Source organism: Ciconia boyciana, chromosome 13 (assembly GCF_034638445.1).
Source record: "Ciconia boyciana chromosome 13, ASM3463844v1, whole genome shotgun sequence".
NCBI classification, from domain to species: Eukaryota; Metazoa; Chordata; class Aves; order Ciconiiformes; family Ciconiidae; genus Ciconia; species Ciconia boyciana.
The window spans coordinates 713,362-734,604 of record NC_132946.1 but is presented as its reverse complement, the minus strand read 5'-3'; the positions used below and the strand labels follow the sequence as shown (position 1 = coordinate 734,604).

The following is a 21,243-nucleotide window of genomic DNA, read 5'->3' as shown; positions in this document are numbered from 1 at the left end:
AGAGCGTGGCTTCTTGATGGGAATTTACTGCTCTGTCTTGGGGCAGTTGTGTGTTTCCAAGCTTGAGCAGGGGACCCCCACTGAGTGCGATCCCCCCTGAACGGCAGCAGTGACCGCCCAGCTCAGTTCTCCAGAAGCGTGGCTGCTCTCCTGCTCTAGCTCAGCTCGTGGTGTGAGGAGGTTGAAGTGACAGGAGGGATGGCGTGCCATAGGGCAGACTAGAGATGGGTCTGATCTGGCCCTTGTCTGGAACACGTAAGCAATCTGCATTTCTTTGCCAGAAGTCTCTAAGCTGCTGTAAAAAGGGATGGTCCTAGAGGTGGACTGCGGACCCGTGATTGAGCTTTAATAATTTTGGAGCCTCTCTTGTCGCTTCTTTCAGAGGTGAGGGAAAAGTTGTTTGACAGCTTAAAGCTCTCTGGCTTCCGAATTTTCTGAGCACTGGGCTGTGGAGAGAAGTGCATGTGGTGTTTGTGTCTTTGAAGAGACACGTTCTCCTTGGTGGACAGTGAAAATCTCTGCAGTTTGTAAGTCTGTGCCATTGGGATGTAGGGAGGAAGAGGGTTTCCAGAGGGCAGCGAGGTGTCAGAGATGAAATTTGAAGTATACCTGTCGTCTTTCTGTTCTGATTCTTTCTTTGTTGCTGGTTTTCTTGTGAGAATACTTTTACTCAGGCTGCCAAGCCTGCCTGCTTTTTGCCTTTTGTTTTTTCTTCTCCCCCACTTCAAAAGGATTGGGGTTTATAAGGTGGAAATAGCTTCTCTGCACAGCAGCACTAGCTGAATTCTGTCTTGTGGTGGGAAGTGCCTCCTGCATGAGGCACACGTGTCTCTGCTTGTCATTATTCTGAAAAGCATCATTGGGAACCCTGCGTTTCCAATGAGCTTCAGAAATGCTGGAGGTAGATGGGGTGCAGGGGTCAGTGTCTGCACTGGGCCTGGGGCAGCAGAGGAACAGTGGTGTAGTAAAAGCTGCCTTGGAATTTGGAAACTAATACCTACTCATGCCTCTTCCTTGTAGCTTGCCCCAGATGATGCGTGGCGATGCCCCCACTGCAAGCAGCTGCAGCAGGGCAGCATCACACTGAGCCTCTGGACCTTACCTGATGTTCTCATCATACATCTCAAAAGGTTTAGACAGGTAAGAATGTCAGCAGTCCTCCAGCATCACTGCAGCTCACCCAGGGAGTGACCTGGCTCTAGACCACCTCTTCAGAAGCAGCTGTTCTGCCCTATGCATTCCTCTCCTGGGTTTTTGTTTTCCCCAAGCATGGTGGCCTTGCTGCCACTGCAGCTCATGCTGTTCTCTGTTTACACAGGAAGGAGACCGAAGGATGAAACTTCAAAACATGGTTAAATTCCCCCTGAGTGGCTTGGACATGACTCCTCACGTTGTTAAACGCAGTCAGAGCAGCTGGAGTCTGCCATCTCACTGGTCACCTTGGAGGAGACCTTATGGTCTTGGAAGGGATCCTGAGGACTATATCTATGACCTGTATGCTGTCTGCAATCATCATGGCACCATGCAAGGGGGACACTATACAGGCAAGTATCCTGCAATATTACATATGTTGGATCCTTTCAGAAAGAAAACAGTTATATTTTTCTATTGAGTGTCCATAACTTCTTCATCTTTCTTGACAAAAGGACCTAACCCAACTAACAAGGGCTGGCTATGTAATACTGGAGGGGTAGCTTTTATGACGTTGAGGAATGGAATGATGCCTCTTGACCCCAAATTGCTGTGTGTTTCTCTGCTATTTTTTTTTTTTTCCTTCAGAGTAATGTAACTGGCCTTTCATGTTTCAAAAATGCTCCTGGCCACTCAACGCAGAACTTCTGTAGTTGCAAGAGGGTGTTATACATAGGAAGTATCTGCACATTGCCTATGTGCACAGCCAGTTTATGAACTCTTCTTTGCTGGTTCCAGCAGCTCCCAGAGCAGCCAGAGATAGACAAAGTTGCTTGGTGGTTCTTAGGATCTGTATGACTTCACATAGCAGCCCAGAAAACGCGTGTGTCCGGTTTTGCCCTCTGATGTACGTCTCTGGGCTGTGTTGTCCTGGGTGGGCTCAGTCAGAAGGAGATTGACTGATGGAGGTGGACTGCCACAAGTAACAGAACGTGAATGGAGCCACCCTAAATGATGTTCTGTTCTGAGCAGTAATGTTGGACAAAGAAAATCCTGAAATGTGAGCTGTTTATTGTATTCTAGTGGCCTCAGGCCCCCGTCTTGCCACTCAGACTGGAAGAGGATGTGTTGCATGAATAAATCTGTTCCTTTCATTCTCCTCTTAGTCCATCATAGCAGATAAGGTCACGTTTAAGTTATACAGCAAACCTGAGAGTAGTAGGAGTGAGGAAAGTCTAATAGTAATGTATTTTCTCTCAGCATATTGCAAAAACTCGGTTGATGGCCAGTGGTACTGCTTTGATGACAGTGACGTTCAGCAACTTTCTGAAAACGAAGTCTGCAAGCAGACAGCTTATATTCTTTTCTACCAGAGGCGCACAGCAATCCCGTCGTGGTCTGCTAACAGCTCTGTGGCAGGTAAGCCCCGCTGGCATTGTCAAGGAGTGGTTGTAGTTTGTCTTTCATGGATAGTTTGTCCTTCTGAAGAATTTTCTGCCCAGCTCTACTTAAGCCCCCACTCTCTGTCCCAGAACTCAGCGAGGCTTGTCTCCATCTGCTGCTGCGCATCAGAGGCCGTGGGAAGCTCCCACCTCTTCTGCTAAGGCTAGCTGTGGCAAAGAGGCTGTGGAGATGGGGGACCCCCCCTCTGCTCTCATGAGTGATTCTGCTCCGAGCTGCCCTTGGCAAAACCATGCCATAAAAATGTGACTAGCTCCTTCCCTCCAGCAGTGCCGTTGGTCTCGGGTAGGCAGCCAGCAGCTGAATGTGTTGGTTGAATCTGGGGTGAGCTGGGGGCAGATGCAGGCTTGGTGACTTGCCTTTGGAAAGGAAAGGATTTGCACTGCGTTTTTGTGGCAGCTCAAGGACTGCCCTCCGCCTGCATGCTGAGCTGATTCTTTTGATTCACAGCATACTGGGACAAATGCAATTCTGTCTTTCACTTATGGCCATAACTATGTCATGAGAGTAAAGACTTATTGTCTCGGCAGTATCTGGATGCTGTGTGGGCCAGCTCCAGACTCGAGGTGTCTGTCGAAACCGGTGCAGTGCAGTACGTACCTGACTCTCAGTGGCCTTCCAAGGTTTCACATGTTCTGCAGCTGCACGCTACTGGCCTGATGTCTGTGCCTGATTCATTGCAGGCTCCACAAGCTCCTCGCTCTGTGAACACTGGGTCAGCCGTCTTCCTGGTAGCAAGCAGCCCAGCATTGCTTCGGCAGCATCGTCGCGGCGCACATCTCTGGCTTCGCTCTCAGAATCAGTAGAGCTGACTGGGGAAAGGAGTGAAGATGATGGTGTGTATCAGCACTGCAGTGTGTGGGGGATATTGGGCCACTAGTCTTTCTGTTACAAGATCCCTACTAAGGTAGCTGCAAAATATGTAGTTACAAGATCCCTACTAAGGTAGCTGCAAAATATGTAGTTACAAGGGACAGTTCCTCTAGCAGCTGGGGGAGGCAGGCACTCTGTCAGTAGGAGCAGATGGGTTCTGGCACAGGTGAGCTTTTCTCTGGTGTAAAAGGATGGAGAAGAGCAGTGCAGGAACCTTAAGGATCCTTTCAAAGAAAGGAAATGCCATCAACTAAACCTCTCAATTGAGAACTTCTTGTGTTTGTGTGTTTTCTGGGTTTCACTGCAGCGCCTTTGCAGGGAGGCTGACATGTCACTACAGCTTAATATAGGTACTCATTGTCTGCTGCCGTGCTGTAGACAGCTGCTCCCAGGGAGGTGTGAAGATACGCAAATTCACTTGTGTGTGCAAATAACTGTTCAGTTCCTGGCTTTGCCTGGCTTCTCCACATAGTGCCTTGTAACTCTTGAAAATGTGGAGCTTCAGAGGTCAGTCTGAGCATTCTGAAGTGGGTATAGAGATGTCCCTGCAGCAGTGTTGTGATAACTGTCAGATCTAGCCATGGTAGTCGCATTTCTAAAATGCTTATTGTTGTACTTTGTGTTTGTAAATGCAATACATTGCTCTATCAAAGAGATGGGAATCCTACTGTGCCTTTTACAGGATGGTGTGGGAAAATATTCTTTCCTACAGGAAAAAATGTATTTCTGGGAGCCTAATCATAGTTGGTGAACTCATTGCTAACTTCCAGGGCTTCCAAGGTACAAAACCCGAGTTTGGTCTCCTGCTGCTTGGGGATGAGAAGAAAATCTGGATTTTCAGTTATAGGCTTCAGAGCAAGTTACTTCTGAGTGACCACTAGCAAATAACAGTTGTTGAATTCCTTATTCAGCTTTTACACAAGAAGCTGTGCCTGCAGCAGGCATGAAGAGATAGGCATACAATGTGGTGTAGGTGGGCTGTCTGACTCGCTTATGGAAATAGCATCTGTGGATGGGTGGGATAAACCAAATGCAGGCTTAGCTTTCATACCGAGGATGTCGCTTTCTTTCTCTGCAGGAGGATTTTCAACTCGTCCCTTTGTAAGGAGTGTCCAGCGTCAGAGCTTGTCATCTAGATCTTCTGTCACCAGCCCGCTGGCAGTGAGTGAAAATGGTGTCAGGCCCTCGTGGTCACTTTCCGCAAAACTGCAGTTGCGCTCCAACTCTCCGTCACGCTTCTCTGGAGATTCCCCTGTACATACATCTGCTTCCACTCTGGAGAAGATCGGGGAGGCTGCTGATGATAAAGTCTCCACCTCTTGCTTTGGCAGCCTGAGGAATCTCTCTAGCAGCTACTTGGAGCCCTGTGATGGCAGTCGGCGAGAGCACAAGACGGCTCGCAGAGCCCCCTTGGCTGTCATGGAAGGGGCATTCAGGGAAGAGTCTGTTGTAAGGACATCTAGCTCAGATCTTTCAGATGGGTATGGTAAAAGCTCTGTGCAGCCAGACAGGAATCACCCTGCTTTGGACCCTTTTGATAACAACAATCAAATCGCCTTTGTTGATCAGAGTGATTCTGTGGATAGCTCTCCAGTCAAGGAGGTGAAAGCCCCCAGTGGGACAGGGCTGGCTGCAGAGAAGGCAGACGGCACCCCTAAGAAGGTTCACAGCTCCAAGGGAGTTTCTGAGCCAGACAAAAGTTTGAGGAAGGGAAGGACAGTCTTACCTACCCAAGAGACCAAAGTCTCTCACTCTTCTCCTCCACTAAAGAGTTCCCAGAAAGTTTCCCGGTCTAGAAGTAAGACGGACTCCTCTAGGGCCAGTGGGCGACATGGGTCTCCTGCTCCCACTCAGGCGAGGAAGGACCATAGCACGAAGCCCCTTGAGGTGGCTGTCCCATCAGCTCAACAGAAGCAAAAGTCAGGTTCTTCTCCATCCTCCACAGCTGCCAAGAAAGCCCCATCAGGCTCATTGACTAAGGGCTCTTCTGCTGGGAAGAGCCGGACTTCAGACCGAAGCCTCAGCAGGGAGGGCTCTAAGATAAGTCTGGGGTCAGATAAAACGAGCGTTACCAGCAGTTCAAGAACGAGCTCCCCACGGATAAGCCACTCTAGGAGCGACAGCAGGGCAGTAGACAGCAAGCATGTGCGGAGTTCCTCTATGGCCAACCTGCGGTCTCCAAATGTTGGTGTGCGTTCTGGTTTGAAGAGGGACAGCAAGTCAGAAGAGAAAGGATTGTCTTTCTTTAAATCAGCCTTAAGGCAGAAGGAGACACGGAGGTCCGCAGACCTGGGAAAGATGACAATGCTCTCAAAAAAGACAGCAAGTGTCAGTTCCAAGTCAGGCAGTAAAAATGTGCTGGAAGACAAATCGGAGAAAGGTGTTGTCCCACCAGCCTCTCAAACCAATGCCAACATTACCACAAAAGAAAAACTTGTCCCAAAAGATGCCACACCCAACAAACATTCTCTGCTATCCAGTCGCAAGTCCAAGTCTTCCCAGCTAGATCCCGGAGTCCAGTCTCCTCCTTCCAGTGGCAAGCAGTCTGCTGACAAGCCGCTGAAAAAATTACCTTCCAGCATGCAGGTGTCTGTACGGCCTTCTCTGGAACCTCAGTGAAATGCTGCAATCCAGGTGTCTTTTCTGCTGAGAAGCTAATTTATTCTGAGCTCTTGTTTTTTTGTTCATGTGCCTAATGTATGTTTTGAGGAGAAGTTAACTGCAAGTTGTTAAAGCGCCTTTTGATTCTGCCATCAAACCAAATAGCCACAGGCAGCCAGCACTGATGCAAGTAGTCTAGCTGGAGTCGTTGAACATGAATGCAGCTGTCCCATAGCACTTGTACGGGAGTCTCTGTAGAAAATGCAACAACTTTCTTCAGATTCAAGGTCTGAAATCTGAAACCCAGTTGTACTGACACTAGTGTGCTTTGCAGAGCTGTGAACTGGTGTTCCTTTGGTCTTGTTCTGAGCAGGCTGTGTCCATGCTGGTGTATGGCCTTGTTCTGAGCTGTGGAGGATGCGAAGGAAACTGGAAAGGAGAGACTGCCGCTTCTTTATGCTCTCTCTCAACCCTCTCTCCCTGCTCCCCTCCATTTTTTCAAGCTTTCTAAAGGGCAATATTTCAACACTAATGTTGTTTCTCAGGTATATACTCAGCCAGTATAGGAGGGACTAGCATTAGTGGATGGACAGAAAGGTACCTGTGTGTCTGTGCGTACGCGTGTCTCTAATAGATTTCGTTTTTGCATTCCAATAGCAGAAAGCTTTGGATGTGTTTTTTTCATGAAATGTAACCTGCCTTTTTTGTTGCTATGTCTGTGAAGAGTTTTACTCTGTCCATACCTAAGGCGACCTCTACCCTGTCCTCTTTAATTACTGTCTTTCTTCTGAAACACTATACTAAGCAACGGAAGAAATCACTAAGCAGCAGCTGGTTGCCAGCTCGTACCCGTGAAAGTGCGAGGCAGGAGATGGCTGCGGTGCCATCGGAGAGCTGTCTTCATGCACCTGAATGGCAGTGATGCTGTTAGGACCCCTGTTCAAACTCCCGAGAAGAAGCATATCCTAATGCGCTCAGATGCTTAATCGTAGTGGTGTGAATATAGCATCCGTTGTTTATAGGAGTAATGCTTAGATAAGCCAAGTGTCATCTTGTCTTCTCTGCCTTCTCTGAGCATGCTTTGAACAAGCCTCTTCGTGCGGGTTGGAGGGGCTGTACCAAAATACCGTGGGGCAGTTTTCACGTTCTCCAGAGTGCTGCTACGTTCCTCCCTTCGGCATGCTTGTCACCTTCCCCGGCGGGTCTGACTAGCACACGTCTCTTAGCAAAGCGATCCCCATTCTTGTTTGGATGACAGTCTCTATCAGGGTTAAAACACTACATCTGGTGACGTCTTTGTTTACATGCCCTTCTTACAGGGGAGATTCCTCAAGTTCTTTAAGATTCCTCTTAAAAGGTGGATTCCTCAAGTCCTTTTATATACATGTGGTGTAATCTTTTTTTTTAATTTCATGAGTTTTTATTAATGTGCTGCTTATCCTTTCTGTACAGCAGCAATCTGTTGTGTAGGTCACGACATGCAGCAGCAGGGCAGCGTGCTGGGCACGCTTGTCTTCTGACTGAGGTCTTTGCCTGTTGTACAGTCATGTTTGGCAAAGCTTCTCCAGGCTTAGCTTGTGGACAGACCTATTTGTACGTCTCTTCTGTCACTGTAACAAACAGCCCTCAAACACGTAGTGACTCTGAGCTAGCGTGTTCCACCTCCTCTCTTGAGCTGATGTGCTGACAACCCTGCAAGAAGCCTTGCCCCCAGGTCTGCTGGGCACGTTGCTGCTCCGTGCTCGCTTTTTGTGCTCGGCTCACCAAAGCAGCAAGCTTTGGAGAGCAGTGTTTTGGGGGTAGCTGACACCTTGGAGAAAAGGCAGCGTGCGTGTGGAGCTGAGCTGGGGGTGCCACAGAGCTCTGGTCAGTGTGTGACGGTGAGCCCACCTGCAGCATAGCCCTTGCTCTGTCCCGGTGACGTTCTGCAGTACTTACCTTCACGCAACCCAGAAGCAATGCCGGTAGCCTGCATGTTTTTACAATGTGCTGGACTCTGTGCCCTGGACTATGTTTTTAAACGTGAACATGACCACCTTCTTGATCCATTTCTTCTCCCGGGTATTGTTTCAGCCTCATTTTTTGCAGCAACAAGAAGCAAAGATTGCATTACTTGCTTCTTAAATATATGACTTGGATTATTCTTGGATTATTTTTTGTTATATCCGGCAGAGCAGATAAGACTTGCTTCACATTGTAGTACTTAAATTACTCCCTGAAATGTTGATGTTGAAGTATTTGTTTAAGGTTTTATCTGTATTAAGGTCTTGCACTGTGTTGGCTCTTCTCTTGTAACAACTCTTCTAGCAAGAATGTAATTCTGGTAGCTAGTGCTAACTTGGTTTGGTATCTTTTAATAGACAGAACCTAGTTTTCTGTGTGTTTTACCATGGGACATTTGTGAAAGGTTATTTTTATCAAATGACATTTTCTTTTCATGCCATCTTTCACTGAAGAAGTTTAAACTGGAAGCTGGTGTATGGTTTTTGAGGTGTTTTTGCTCCTGTATTGCATGCCTGGACTGAAGGAAGTGTGAAGCCATGTCTAAATTGGTGTTTTAGCTGAACGCCAGTTCAATGTGTTTGTATTTGGGGCATGAGAATGGTCATTAGAGCTCCCGTTTGGATAAAATGCGAATGGGAGGTCCTGGTGCCAAGTGTTCCGGCAGCTGACGTTAAAAGCAGTCGAACCTCTGCAGTCCCATGATATGTAATCTAGCTCTCTTTCTGTGTATTCCCCATAATTCCTGATGGAAATTGCTGCCAGCTCCAGCACTATCTACTCTGCGTATGCTGCCAAACTGGATTTCCTACCTGACCCTCTGAAAACAGCAGCTCTGGTGCACAGACTCCGCGCTCTGCAGATGAGCGTGGAGTGGGCAGAAGAGGCCGTACCGACAGTGCCCTGTCTTGGAGCAGATGAGATGCTGCTCTTCTGCAGTGGGCTGCCAGCGTGTGCCGTGTGTTCTGGCTCAGGAGGGCTTGACTTAGAGTGTCCTCAAGCAAAATGTTTTGACTTATAATGGTGCACTGTAGTTCGTGTTGAACATAAGGCACACACCAGGCAAAACATGCAAAGCATGCCCGTGCAGGACCTGGAAAGCGCAGTCCCTGTTCTGTGGCTGTGTCGATTCTGTAACAAAGCAGTTTGGAAAGCAGCCGTTTGCTGCTGCTCTGCACCTCTGCTTTTTGGTATTACAGATTTCCAGTAATATATGAACTTCCCTGCACAGGAGAGAGCGTTGAAGGGTGTGGGTCCAGGAAACAACAATGTTCGCTATGAGGGTAAAACCATGCCTCGTTGCTGTTAAAGTCATGGCTCCATCAGTGATGTAGAGTAAATCTTTCTAAAACTGAATGTAGGTTATTGTAGGCCCTGCTTAAAGTGATTTGGGGAAAAGCAACATCAGTCTTCTCTCCTTGCTTTAAAGCAGACTTATTTCTTAGCCCTTTCATGCGTAGGAATTCCTGTCCATGTGTATCGCGTTGTCTAGATGTAAGGATGTGGCACGGCACTAGGGAACGCTCCAGAGAGGGATCTTCCAAGTCCTAGATGCCAACGCCACCTTGGCTTTGTGTGTTGATCCGTAGAGCAGTGAAGGCTTGAGGCTGTTCTGAAGCAGCCACTGGTATACGGTCACCTCTTTTCTTAAAATTCACGTTTTGCTTCAGAAGCACTTGTGCCTGTGGAGAAGGTGGGTTCTGCCATCTTCCGAAGGTCACTGCTGGCCGGGGATCTCCACCTGCCCCTGGGTGGTGGCACATGGAGCCTGGAGGTCTCATGGCTGGGCATCAGAGTGGGACGAGAATGGCTGCCGTCCGGGTCCTTGCCAGCCACGCGCAGCCATGGTGCGTGCTGAACGGCCGTGGTGCGGCTGCCTGCGGCCTGAGCTGTCCTGGCGTGGGGGTGGTGGAGTCTGGAACCCCAGTGCCGATGACCTGGAAGCAAAGGTTTACGGGGCAGCCTCACGCCGGTGAGAAACGCCTTGAAAGGGCGTCCAGCACTGTCCCTGTCCTCCAACAGCCGTGCGAGCTCCAAGGGAAAGCAGGCTTCAGGCCCTCTGAAGGGTTTCGTGATGTGTTTCCAGTCAACTTTGGGTTGAACTCTCCTGCATCGGCCACGTGTAACTCATATTTCACATCACATCTCTAGTCTGACACTTGCTCCTGTTCCTGGAATCAGCCCTCTGGGTGCAGGAAAGCAGTGCCTTCATTCCAGTGCTAGATTCCTGCTGGAGTCACCTAAAGAAATTATTTTTACCCTTTTTGGGCTGCGTCTTTTGGATAGTGTTTAGTAGTATACAAATTATAAGCACATTTTCAATGATGTGTATTAAAGAGGCACCTTTTATTTGTATTAATCACATTTGATAGACAATTTGGTGCCTGCAGTTCTCTGTAACTTGTAAGTGTCTCACTTTGGGTGTAGAAATTGTTAACCCTTTCAAACTTATCGAATATGGCTAAATAAAAAAAAGATGCTTAGGATAGAAAATTAGCAGCTTAATTACAGTACACTTAGTCCACTGTAAGTGCCCTCATCCGTCTTAGCTGCAGGGTTCTTTGCTTTCCAAAGCTGAAACTTGAGCATGATCAACCATTTTTTTTCCTCGGTAATAAAGGCAGTTTTGCATGGCAGTTCTCTCGCTGTACCCAAATGCATGCACTTACTGACTATGCAAGCATCTAATACAAACCATAGCCCGTGCTTTCAGTATCAGAAGCTGCTAGGTAGACTCCGGAGCACTGCTTTGAGTCTGTACTTCTGTTCCTCGGCGCAGCTGCGTGTCAGCACATAGGAGCATGTCCCTGGGTTCCTGCTTTGTTTGCACATCTTTGATTCTTTCCTTTGCAGAATTCTGCATTACTGACAAGGCTGGAGTGTAGCATAACGTCAAAGGGATCTGAAATGTTGAAATGAGAACAAACCGGTTTTCTGTATGTATTGTTTTTTTCTTTTTTTTTTAACAGGGAAAACCTGATCAGTGTTCTGTATGTAGCCTGCCATTTTCCATGTAACTTTAATGACCCGTTCTACGTTGTGAGAAGAGGCAGTCACCTGTAGCTGTATGAGCACTCAAAAAGAGTTTTTGTTGAATTTCCGCGCTAAGAGAGCAGTTTCCAGTTGTCGGTGTGCTGCCCGTACTGGTAACGGGGCTTCTGCCTGCCTTCCCGGGAAGAGCCGTGCCGGGCCCCAGCTGCCCTCGGGGGTGGCTGTGCTTCCCGTTCGTGCCCCAAAACCGTGGTGGCCTTTGCTTGTCTGAGCCGTGCTCCCTTCAGCTGCAGATCCCACCGGGGCGGTGGCACGCACCGCGCGGCTGGAGGCGGCGCGGGGCCGGCCGGGGTCGTAGCCCGTGGGGCGCACCGGGCAGAGCGGGCAGCTGCCTGCTCGGGGCGGCCGACTCGGGGCAGGTTGGTGAGGTCTCGCGAGCGGCACGTTTGGTTAGCGAGAAGCGGAGGTCCCGGGGGGAGTCCTGGGCTCCTGGCTGTGCCCCCGCCAGGTACCGCCTCGCAGCACCCTTGTCTCCATGGAGCAGCCGGTCTGACAGTGGCCGGGTGTTGGGCAGGTTCTTGGCCCCGCTCCCCCGCGGGCTCTGTGCCCGAACCCCCTGGTTGGCCGGCACGGAGAGGGTTTGGAAACGACATTCCAAATAATTTTACTGTTATCTTTTTTTGTATCTTTGTCATTTGCCTACTAATCCAAAATAATTTGGCGGTATCTAATGTTATCTGTGGAGGGAACTGAAATTTAGTTTTAATCTGTGGTGAGATGAAAGTACTACATGGTTTTCTTAATAAAAGCACCGTAAAGCATTTACTATTAGGAGCTTTATTTTGTAAAATAAAAGTACCTGAAGACTTGTACAATATCTATATTAGGTCTAAAGGTTTAGGGAATCTTCTATTTTTTTAAAGGCGATAGCACTCAATTTATCTGCAAATAGTGTTTTTTAAAAGACACAGATTAAAACTAAGTGTAAACACCAATTCCTTTTCACTCTAGGCCCTGCAGCACAAACGCGTTGCAAGAAAGTTAGCGTTAGGTTTGTATGGCATTTGTGCAGTGCAATAAGAAACCATTTTTAGGTGCTACATTGCCTTGGGTAGGGTGACACAAGGGAATACAGGCTACAAGTGGCTAGATTATTTTCTTGTGGCCTTCCAAGTATTAATTTGTACAGATTTGCTCACCAACTGTGCCTCACCATTGGTTAAAATTGAATTTTAAGTCCTGTTGCAAATGCAGTTTCTCTTCTGGACACAATGTCAGATTTTACACTGGAATATCTACAGTTCTAAAAACTGCATGTCACATCACTGTACACTGATACTGGGACGTGGGGCTTGCCCACACCTTTGATATTCTCTTCTGTATTTTAATGTTTTTGAACTGTACAGTAATCTGGAAAGCAGGCTGTCTTTACTTGGGATTGAACATTGTACCATAAATTTTAAATTATTTGAGGACAAGTGCATGAGACTGTGTCAATGCCTTTTATTATTTATTTGTATGTTTTATTATTCAAGGTGTATGCACTTTTAATATGCAGAATTTATATTTTTATGTTAAAAATCATTTTCTTTCAGAAAGAAGAGTTTGAATATGAGGAATTGGAATTAAGTGCAAAAAGGGGAATACGTAATAAAATACAATAAATTTATTACTAGGCATCCTGCCTGAGTGAGCATTCTTCCAGGTCCGCCTCGTCGCCGGAGAAGGCGGCGGCGGCCGCGCACCGCGCTGCTCCAGCCTCGCCGTCTTCCCCGCTCTCGCTCGCGGGCCGCGCCGCCCTGCCTGCTCTCCGGCTGCCGGGGAGCGTCCCCCGGGCAGGGTCGGCCTGGTGGGGTCACCCCGCCGTGGCGGCTCTGCCCTCTCCCCGCGCAGGCATGGGAGGGGGGCAAGGGCTTAGGAACTTCCCTCTGCATCCTGAACCGGGCTCCTCTTGGGAAACAAAAACCCGGAGGCCTGTTCTTGGGTGCAGACCTGTGTGCTGGGGAGGAGGGGACGGGGGTCCTGCCTTACCCCCCGGTGTTGTCCCTGATGCTTCTCTCTCCGCAGACCGGCAGCCCGGGTCCTGCTGGTGCTTGGCCGGGGTCCCTGCTGCCGGCACATCCCAAGAGCGGGGTGCAGGACCTGGATGGAGCCTTTTTGTGCCGGTGAGTTTGGTCCGTGAGCCCCATGGGCAGGGGGATGCAATCTGGCTCCTCTCTGGGGTTCGGGGGCTCATACCTGGCCAGGCAGAGGTGGGGGTCTCCCCCGTCCACCCAGCCGTGGCTCGTGTCTGGGCTCAGCCCTGCAGAAAGCCCCTGCCTCCCCTTGAAGGCTGCGGCTGCCCTGGCTCCTTTCTGTCCGTGGGTCTCTGATCGTGGCTTCCCGTCTGCGTTGGGCTGGCGGGGGCAAGGCCCTGCTGGGAGTGTCCCCATGTCCCCTCTCACGTGCAGTGCTGGTGCTGGCCGTGCTCCAGCCTGCTCCTTGTCCCCTGGCCGCTGTAGTGACGGCAGCACGCAGCTCTGCTGCTTGAGGTTTGGTTCAATATTAGCCTTTTTTAATGGCTCCTTATTGAACTGAGGCTTAAACTGTGCAAGAGTGATAGTAACAGAGTGTTTAATTGTGTGCTCCTCTAGGTCTGTCCTAATTAAATATTGTTTTTCATTTAGCAGGGTGTGCAGCGGTGGCTCTCTGGCTGTGGAAGAGAGCGTGGGCAGGAATGCAGATGGGCTGCTCCTGCTGCCTCCTCGCCTCGGCCCGGCGAGGAGGACGAGGAGGATGGAGCGAGGTGGGAGGAGGACGGGCCGCTGCTCCTGGCTGCTGGAGGGAGGACCTCGCTGTCTACACGGGTGGCTGCGTCGTCTGCAGGGAGCACCCTCGGCTGGGGGAGCCGCTCCAGCTGCGGTTGCTGCAGGCACGGCTGGGCACCCGTCCCCGTGGCTGCTGGGCTGCCCGGGCTCGCGTCTGGAGGGTGAATGGGGTGCAAAACACTTCAGCAATCCAGCGTGTCACCTTGGCCGAGAACAGGAGGGAAAAATGGAAGACGCTGTGCTTGGAGCTGCCTGCGGGCATTTCCACTGCGGACTCTGATCTTCTTGCTTGAGTGAGCCATCAGATTGGTGGAGTAGGGGCTACTTCACAGACTTGCCTTTAAATGCAGTTTTTGATTCTTAAGGTTTTTTCCCCTCTCCTCTCTCTTCCTCCTTCCTGTGTACATATTTTTGTCTTCGCACTCCGGGGAGATGCAACATCACATACGTACCCAAATACACAAAAGCGGCGTTCCAGCTGGGGAAGCGGGCTTTGGGGTTTGTGTCGCTGCTGGGGCTGCTGTGGTCTGGGGGGGCAGGTCCTGTCAGCCGAGAGCAGGGCTGGGGCAAGGCGGTTCGGTGCGCGCTGCGGCCTTGGCTGTGGGGCTGCAGAGAGATGATTCTGGGTGTGCACTCGTAGGACGGAGTTGGGGCTGGCTGCTGCTATTTGGTTGTCACCTTCGCTATATTGCTAGAGCAAACGCTCGGCTCTGCGGGGCATGGGTGGGATGGTTGGGCATTTCCCCTTCGCTGGATTTGTTTGCAGGCTGCTACTCGTGGGGTTGATCTGCTCCAGGAGTCAGCAAGGACAGGGTGGGTGGAGATAAGGTGGAGAGTCTCTCCTGGTTTATTCTGGCCAGTTCTGGGGTGAGGCAGTTCTGCAGTATACTTCTGGTGTGAAGAGGAGCCTCAGCCCAGCCTCCTTATGCCTGCAATAGCTGTTTTTTCCCTATAAATCTTGTAGCCTTCCTGTCTCAGGGCTGTAGAACACTGTCACCTCTCCAGCCCTGGGACAGCGCTAAGCTGCCCCACGCTGCATGGTGCATCGTAATCTCCAGCTCTCACCAGGACAGGGAAAGGGCAGCTTTGCCCCGGGGTGCTGGCTGGAGGGGCACGGAGCTGCCTTCCTTCTGAACGAAGCGGGCAGGATTGTGCCACGGGGCTCGTCCCTGCCCTGCTGAGCTGGCGGGAGCCTGGCCGGGAGCCCAGCACCTCCCCGACAGCGGAGCTCCAGCTAAGGCGAAAAATAGCTTATAAGGGACTGCTCTGCCTACCTCCTGATTGCACTGAGCTTTCTTAAATTACGGCGCTGGCGCCTGTGATTGCCCTGGTCTTCCAGCAGCCAGTGCTAGAACCACGGCCCAGCTCCGGGAGCTGCAGAGCCGCGGCCCAAGGGGTCCCCCGCTGCACATCCCTGGGGTGTCGGGGCACCGCTGACTGCTTCCAGAGAGGGCTGGGGGGCAGGCGGTGCCTCTGGGGGCACAGGCATTCCTGGGGGGCTGTTGGGGCCAGCCCTGCTCCCCACTGCAGCCTGGGACCTGCCTCTTCTCCCCGGGTGCTTCGTTTCCCAGCTCGGGACGTGGGGCATACGCTGCTCCCTGCCTCTCTGCGGTCCCCTGGGTCTGGTTTCGGTGCAGTTGCTGGCCAGCGTCCCCAGCAGAGAGCACGGTGGCTCCTTGAGGGAAGCCTGGCTCTTCCTGGGGCAGGACTGGTCCCAGCACTGAGAAACCAGTTTGCCAGCCCTCCCGCGCTGTGGGGCCGGGGGATGTGGCTGGGGGCTCTGGGCTTCGTCTTGCCCATCCAGCAGCCGAAGGGCACAGCGAGGTGGGCAGGCTGCCGTCGGCGCGGGGCACTGTCTCGGGCAGCAGTGAGCTTTGATGGTTGTCCGTGCACTGCCGAGTGCCCCCTGCTGCGGTGCTTGCTGCCCGGGCAGGCGGGGGCACCCGTGAGTCCCCCCCTTGGTCCCCAAATCGCAGATGTGTCACCAGCTGTTGCTGATCTCCCATCGCCCAGCTGCAGTGACAGAAATGCTGAAGTTACCCCATGGCCCAGCCGGTCTCTGGGACCTGGGGGGATGCGCGGGCACCGTGGGACCGCGCGTGCAGCTTTTGTCCACGTTTCTGTCCATCCCGCTGGGAACGGTGAGCCGGAGCCGAGCCTCCTGGGGCTGCCCACGGGCGGTGGGTGAAGGAGCTGGTGGCTACGCTGGGCGGTCACAGCATACGCTTCCCATCCTTTTATTGCATACCAGAGAGAGTAATTACTTCATGTCTTGTATGGAAATGGGGATGACAGATGTCATATTAAATCATAGGGTCATCACTTATTTATAGGTGATTACATTAAAGAGATATTAATATAGCCAAAGGCTTCACAGAATTAAAGTTAATACATTTTTGTTTATTATATTTGCCAATATTTTTCCAATCCAGCCAGGTTTTTACGGCCACTTATTAAATAGAGAGCCCGCTGCAGTTCCCTTAACCTAGCTGGGAGGGGGGCGAGAGGACGATTGGAAAACACTTGAGAACTTTGATCTTCGAGTGATTAAATTTTATTGCCTCCTTGTTTATGAGGGTCTGATGGCAGGCGCTTCGTGCGCTGTGAAATGAAGCAAGGGCAGGTTAGGACTCGAGCGGTTATTAAATCTGGGTCAGCAGGGGAGGCTGCGTCTGGGCGCGGAGCTGGGGCTCGCAGATGTTCAGGTCCTCGGCCGGGATTACCGCTGCGCTAAGCCAGGATTAGATTACTGTGAAACGAGGCGCAGATTTCTGACACCCGGGGAGCGCTGGCCGGGGGGGCCAGGCTTTCCACCTTGTCCCTGTGCCCCGGGAGCCTGGTCTGGGGGCCGGCGAGGCGTCCGTCGCGCAGGGCTGCAGCTTGCCCGCCGCCGGCTCGGGGGCACCGGCGGCCCCCCAGCAGCGTGCAAACCAGAGGAGCCAAGAAAAGGCTTGTTCGGCTGCAGGACCCGACCCGGCGGTGGCAGCGGCTGCTGGCTGTGCCGGCTGCTGGCTGTGCCGGCTGCTGGCTGTGCCGATCGCGGGGGCCGAGGGCACGGAGGATCGATGTGCGAGGAGCTGCCCGCTCCCTGCCTGCAGGCAGCTGCTGTCTGTTGGGATATTTATTAACACCCGGCTGCCTCTGAGAGCCAGAACAAAACCCAATCTTTGGAGGCCGTCAATAAATTATAACATATTAGGCACTGTCATCCCTACCCCTGGACTCTTAAATTTTGTTCTAATTAGAGTATCGCTTTTCCTTTCTCAGCACTTTTTCCCCTCTGCTGGGTATCGATCCTTTCTCTGTGGGGATCTGACCAACTGTTGACAATTTATGGTAACATAAAACTAGTACCTCTTACAGCAAAACCCCAGCTTTTAATAAAAACCGCTGACACCAGCCTCTCGCTGGCAGCCTAACCTGATTACCAAATGGATTTAGCAGTTAAGGCCGTGCTGATGCCCCGGTCGTTTTGCACATAGGGATTTTTACTGTAACACTTAACGGGCTTTCAATTGTCGTAATATTTCATAACTACATATGTACCTAATTGAAAGCTTTGAGGCCAATAGGAAGTCCTGAGAGCGCTCCTGAAACCTCGCCTGGCTGGTGGACGCTCACAGCATCTCTCTGACGGGTGACGGGGGCAGGCGCAGGGCTGTAGGCTTGGGTCGCTGAGGAAATCGCTCCGTCCATCTGCCGGGGGAAACTTAGGTGCAGGTTTGTGTCGTACGCGGAGAAGAGAGTGACAATATCTGGGAGCTGTGGTGCCCTCCCATTAACACGTGAGCACGGTGTTCTGCTGATGAGCGACGCGCTCCTCGGCGTGCCGGCCCGCGGTCCTTGGGCGTTTGCTGTGCCTTGGTGGCTGCGGAGGTGGCGGCTCCGTCTCCCCTGTTTTTGCGCCTGCAAACCTACGCAGAGGCTTTGCAAAGGCTGTAATGCCCTGGCCGTGGCTCTTCTGACGGAGGGCGGGCTGGCAGCTCGGAGCTGGTGGTGCTGAATCGCCCCGCAGATGGGAGAGCTCGAGCACCCTGCAGGGCTCCCCCCGCCCTGCCACCTCCCCTGGGATGAGCAGCACCCCAGGTCTGCCCCATGGCGTGGGGTGACGGCCACAGACGTGGGGAGCAGAGGCTGGCCGCTGCCACAAAGCAAGCGGTGGTGCAGCTACCGGGGCTTGCTCGCCCGCTGAGGCCCTTTCCCGTCCCTCCCGGCCGGGAGCGCTCGCTGTGCCGGTGCTAGTCCTGCCGCCTCTTTTCTGGAGATGTTGGAATCGGGGAAACAAGCACATCGTTGGCTGCTGGAGCAATTTATCAAGGCACCGCAATGGCCCTTTTTCCACATTAGTTTCATCCAGTGAAAAAATAATAAGAAACCACATGTCTAACATAATGACCTGAATTTCTTAATAAACGAATGCCGTGTGGATGGCTGTATGTTTCCACTCGGTCTGAGCCAAACTGTGATAAATTGATCCTTCCTGAAGGTATTGAATATTTCTCAAACTATTCATCAGCCCCACGACAAATTCCTCTGTTGGCCCTAGCTGACGTCCGATTTTAAACGCTTCTTCCAGGCCCCGGTGCAGAGGAGCGGCTGCTTGGGAAGCAGGGACCTTATCATTTTTTAATGCACTGCAGTTCCTGGGCTTATGGAATATTTATAATGACATCATTATTTACCAAACAAGCTGGAGCGTTTGCAGGAGCCCCTGGTGGGGGGAAACGCGGGCATCTCCCGTGCCCCTTTCCTTGGTGGCCGAGGGTCCGGCTGGGGTGTCCTGGCCCCAAATGCCACAGGGCCTGGGTCCCTTACGTGCCTCTGGCTGCGTGCCCCTGCCCGGAGCTTGGTCTGGCTGCTGTGGATGACAAGGAGCTGGTGGCCAGCGGGCGGGGACGGGGACGGGGATGGCAGGGGACAGGGGGTGCTGCTGTCAGCAGAGGGCTTTGACGCTGGGAAGCCTCCAAGCCCTTTCACTTGTCCTTGCTCCAGCTCCCCCGGCCCCCCCTCCGCCGCTCTCCTCTGTCGCTGAACGCTGGTGGCTTTGCAGGTCGAGGCTGGTTGTGGATTCCCTGACCCGTGGGTCGTCGTCCCGCGGCAGGGGCGCGGGGTCCCTGGGAGCTGTTGTGGCCGCGCTCTCCTGGGAGCAGGCGGCACGGTGGCAGCCCAGCTCCTGCTCCGCGGCCGCGTCGCTGCCTGGGCATCCCGTTAGTCCCAGCCCTGCCGCGCCTTCCCTCCCAGCCCGCGTCCAGGGCTGAAAGCGCCGTCTCGTGTAACGTGGCACTATCGGCTTGTTCTCCTGGGTGTCACCGGCACCGTAACATCTGCTCTCCCTGCCATTTGCTTCCGTCTAATTCTTTTTTTATTGAAATGAGTTTAAATTGTCTGAGAATATATTAGATTACTCTTTCCCTGCGCTTAGCACACTTGTATAGATGTGAATAAACCGCACAGTTAGCGGCGCTCACACGCGCTCGCGCTCCCTTTTTTAATCTAAAAGAAGCCGGCTCCCTGGAGAACTGGCGCGTTTCCTAACGACCTTAATGAGTTTCCATAGCTGGTGTCAGATTATCTAGAAAGGCGGTAACGGCGGGGCCGGGAGGTGGTTCTCCCTCCACCGCTGCGCCTCCCCGATAGCTTTGTACTCCAGACTGTAAATAAAGCAGAGTTTGATAGCTCTGCCTGGGTCTGCAATGAATACATTTTCTCCTTTAATAGGCAGAAGTGTGCGTGTTGCAAAGCAATTCGTGAAGCCCATATGACAGTCTTTAAGCATTTTAATATTTTGCAAATGATTTATCATTGGTAACTAGCAGATGATATACTCCACTTGGAGGGTATGGATTATCTATTAAAGTCCACGCATAAAAGGCATCTGCGAATGACATACTGCTGCAGAAAACGGAAAGTACAACTTATCTTTTGTTTTACAGGAGGGGTCAACAGCTTCTGCCACAGCTCAGGAGATAACCGGCCTCCCCGCTCGCCGCTCTAATGGCGTCGGTAAATATCTGCCGTGGTGGGGTCCCGTGCCGTGCTGGCACCGATCCTGCCCCTGCGCTGCCTTTGGAGGCTTCAGCCCATGGAACCGGAGCTCATTCCGTGCCTGGTTAGGAGCGTCGGGGGGTGCTGGTTCACTCTGCCGCTGGATGAGTTCATGGGCTGTGATATCATCTCTCAGGGCTCTCTGCCCCAAGGAGCGCGGGAGAAGGCTGCTTGCTTTATTTATGAAGCATTTCATACGGTGGGGCTGGACGCACCGCGCTGCCGGGGGGCCGGGGCTGAGGTGCCGAGGGGCTGCTTGGGGGGGCGGAGGGGCTGCCCCCATCGTGCTCTCGGTGCAGCGTGCTGGGGGGGGTGTCTGTCTGTGTGTGTGTGTGTGTCTGTGTGTGTCTGTCTGTGTATGTGTGTGTCTGTGTGTGTGTCTGCGTGTCTCTGTGCGTGTCTGTGCGTGTCTCTGTGTCTGTGTGTGTCTGTCTGTGTGTCTGCGTCTGTGTCTGTGTGCGTGTGTGCACACGCGTGTCTCGTTGCCGCTGGGAGGTGTCCCTGGCCCGCGCTGCCTGCAGCTCCGGTGCCCCGGCAGCGCTGGGTCTGCCCTGGGCTGGCAAGGCCACAGCCGGGGCTGGTGCCAGCCCGCCCCACGGCCCGCGGATCAGCTGCTGGCAAAGGCCTCGCTCCGCCCTTGCCTGAGGGGCACGGGGGTCTCCCCGGTTCGGTACGCGTGGGGACGGAGAGCTGCCCCCCATTTGGAAAAGAGCGGGCTGGGGCTTCGGGGCTTGGGGCTCACCCTGGGTGCCCCTTGGAGCCAAGAGCGGAACCGCGAGTGCGCAGCGTGACGCTGTCATGGTGTGACGCTGCGAGGCGTGACGCGTGGCGCGACGCTGTGCCCGGCCCCTTCTGCAGAGGACCCGCAGCGCGGGACGTCCCCCACTCCCCCTGCAAAGCCGCAGTAGCAGAAGGAGCCGCGCTGCCTGGTTCTGCCAGGACGTGCTGCGCCCACCTCCCTTCGTGTCCCGCTGGGCTCAGCGGTGCCGAGGGAGGTGCCGGCTGCGGGACGCGTAGCTCTTTGCACGCCTCAGTGCTGACTTCGACCCTCTTTCCCGCGTTTTGCAGCCGGTGCTGTCCGTCCCGGCGTGGCACGGCCAAGCTCTGGGGCCAAGCGGGGCCTCATGGGCTCGGGGTGATGGTGGCAGCGGGACGTGTCCCCCGGGCGCTGGGCACCTCCCGCCTGTGCCCCTCGCTTTGCTGTGCGGGTGCCCGCAGCGGCTCGGTGGTCGCAGGCGGAGGCGAGGGGGGACCCTCGCTGCCGCGTGGCGGCTGCCGTTGGCGTGGGGAGGGCGTGCGTGCTGCCCCATTGCTATGCCAGCTTCGTTACGGC

The 21,243-nt window shown here is 52.8% G+C and overlaps 1 protein-coding gene across 4 annotated transcripts in view; it reads left to right on the top strand.

Annotated features, from left to right (window-relative positions):
* The window catches only part of USP31 (ubiquitin specific peptidase 31), a 36,028-nt gene extending 23,301 nt beyond the window's left edge, over window positions 1-12,727 (top strand). Inside the window, exons 12-17 of one of the 4 annotated variants that reach the window (XR_012044904.1) lie at window positions 1,021-1,140; window positions 1,319-1,544; window positions 2,392-2,550; window positions 3,276-3,428; window positions 4,544-6,353; window positions 11,037-12,727. Coding sequence is in view for 3 of the 4 variants with exons in the window: in XM_072877852.1 (XP_072733953.1) it covers window positions 1,021-1,140; window positions 1,319-1,544; window positions 2,392-2,550; window positions 3,276-3,428; window positions 4,544-6,084 (2,199 nt within the window). In the remaining variant the exon portion in view is untranslated. Of the gene's footprint in view, window positions 1-1,020; window positions 1,141-1,318; window positions 1,545-2,391; window positions 2,551-3,275; window positions 3,429-4,543 lie in introns of all 4 variants that reach the window. The other 3 variants (XM_072877852.1, XM_072877853.1, XM_072877851.1) reach the window with 3 other exon arrangements.
* Window positions 12,728-21,243: the final 8,516 nt, after the last annotated feature.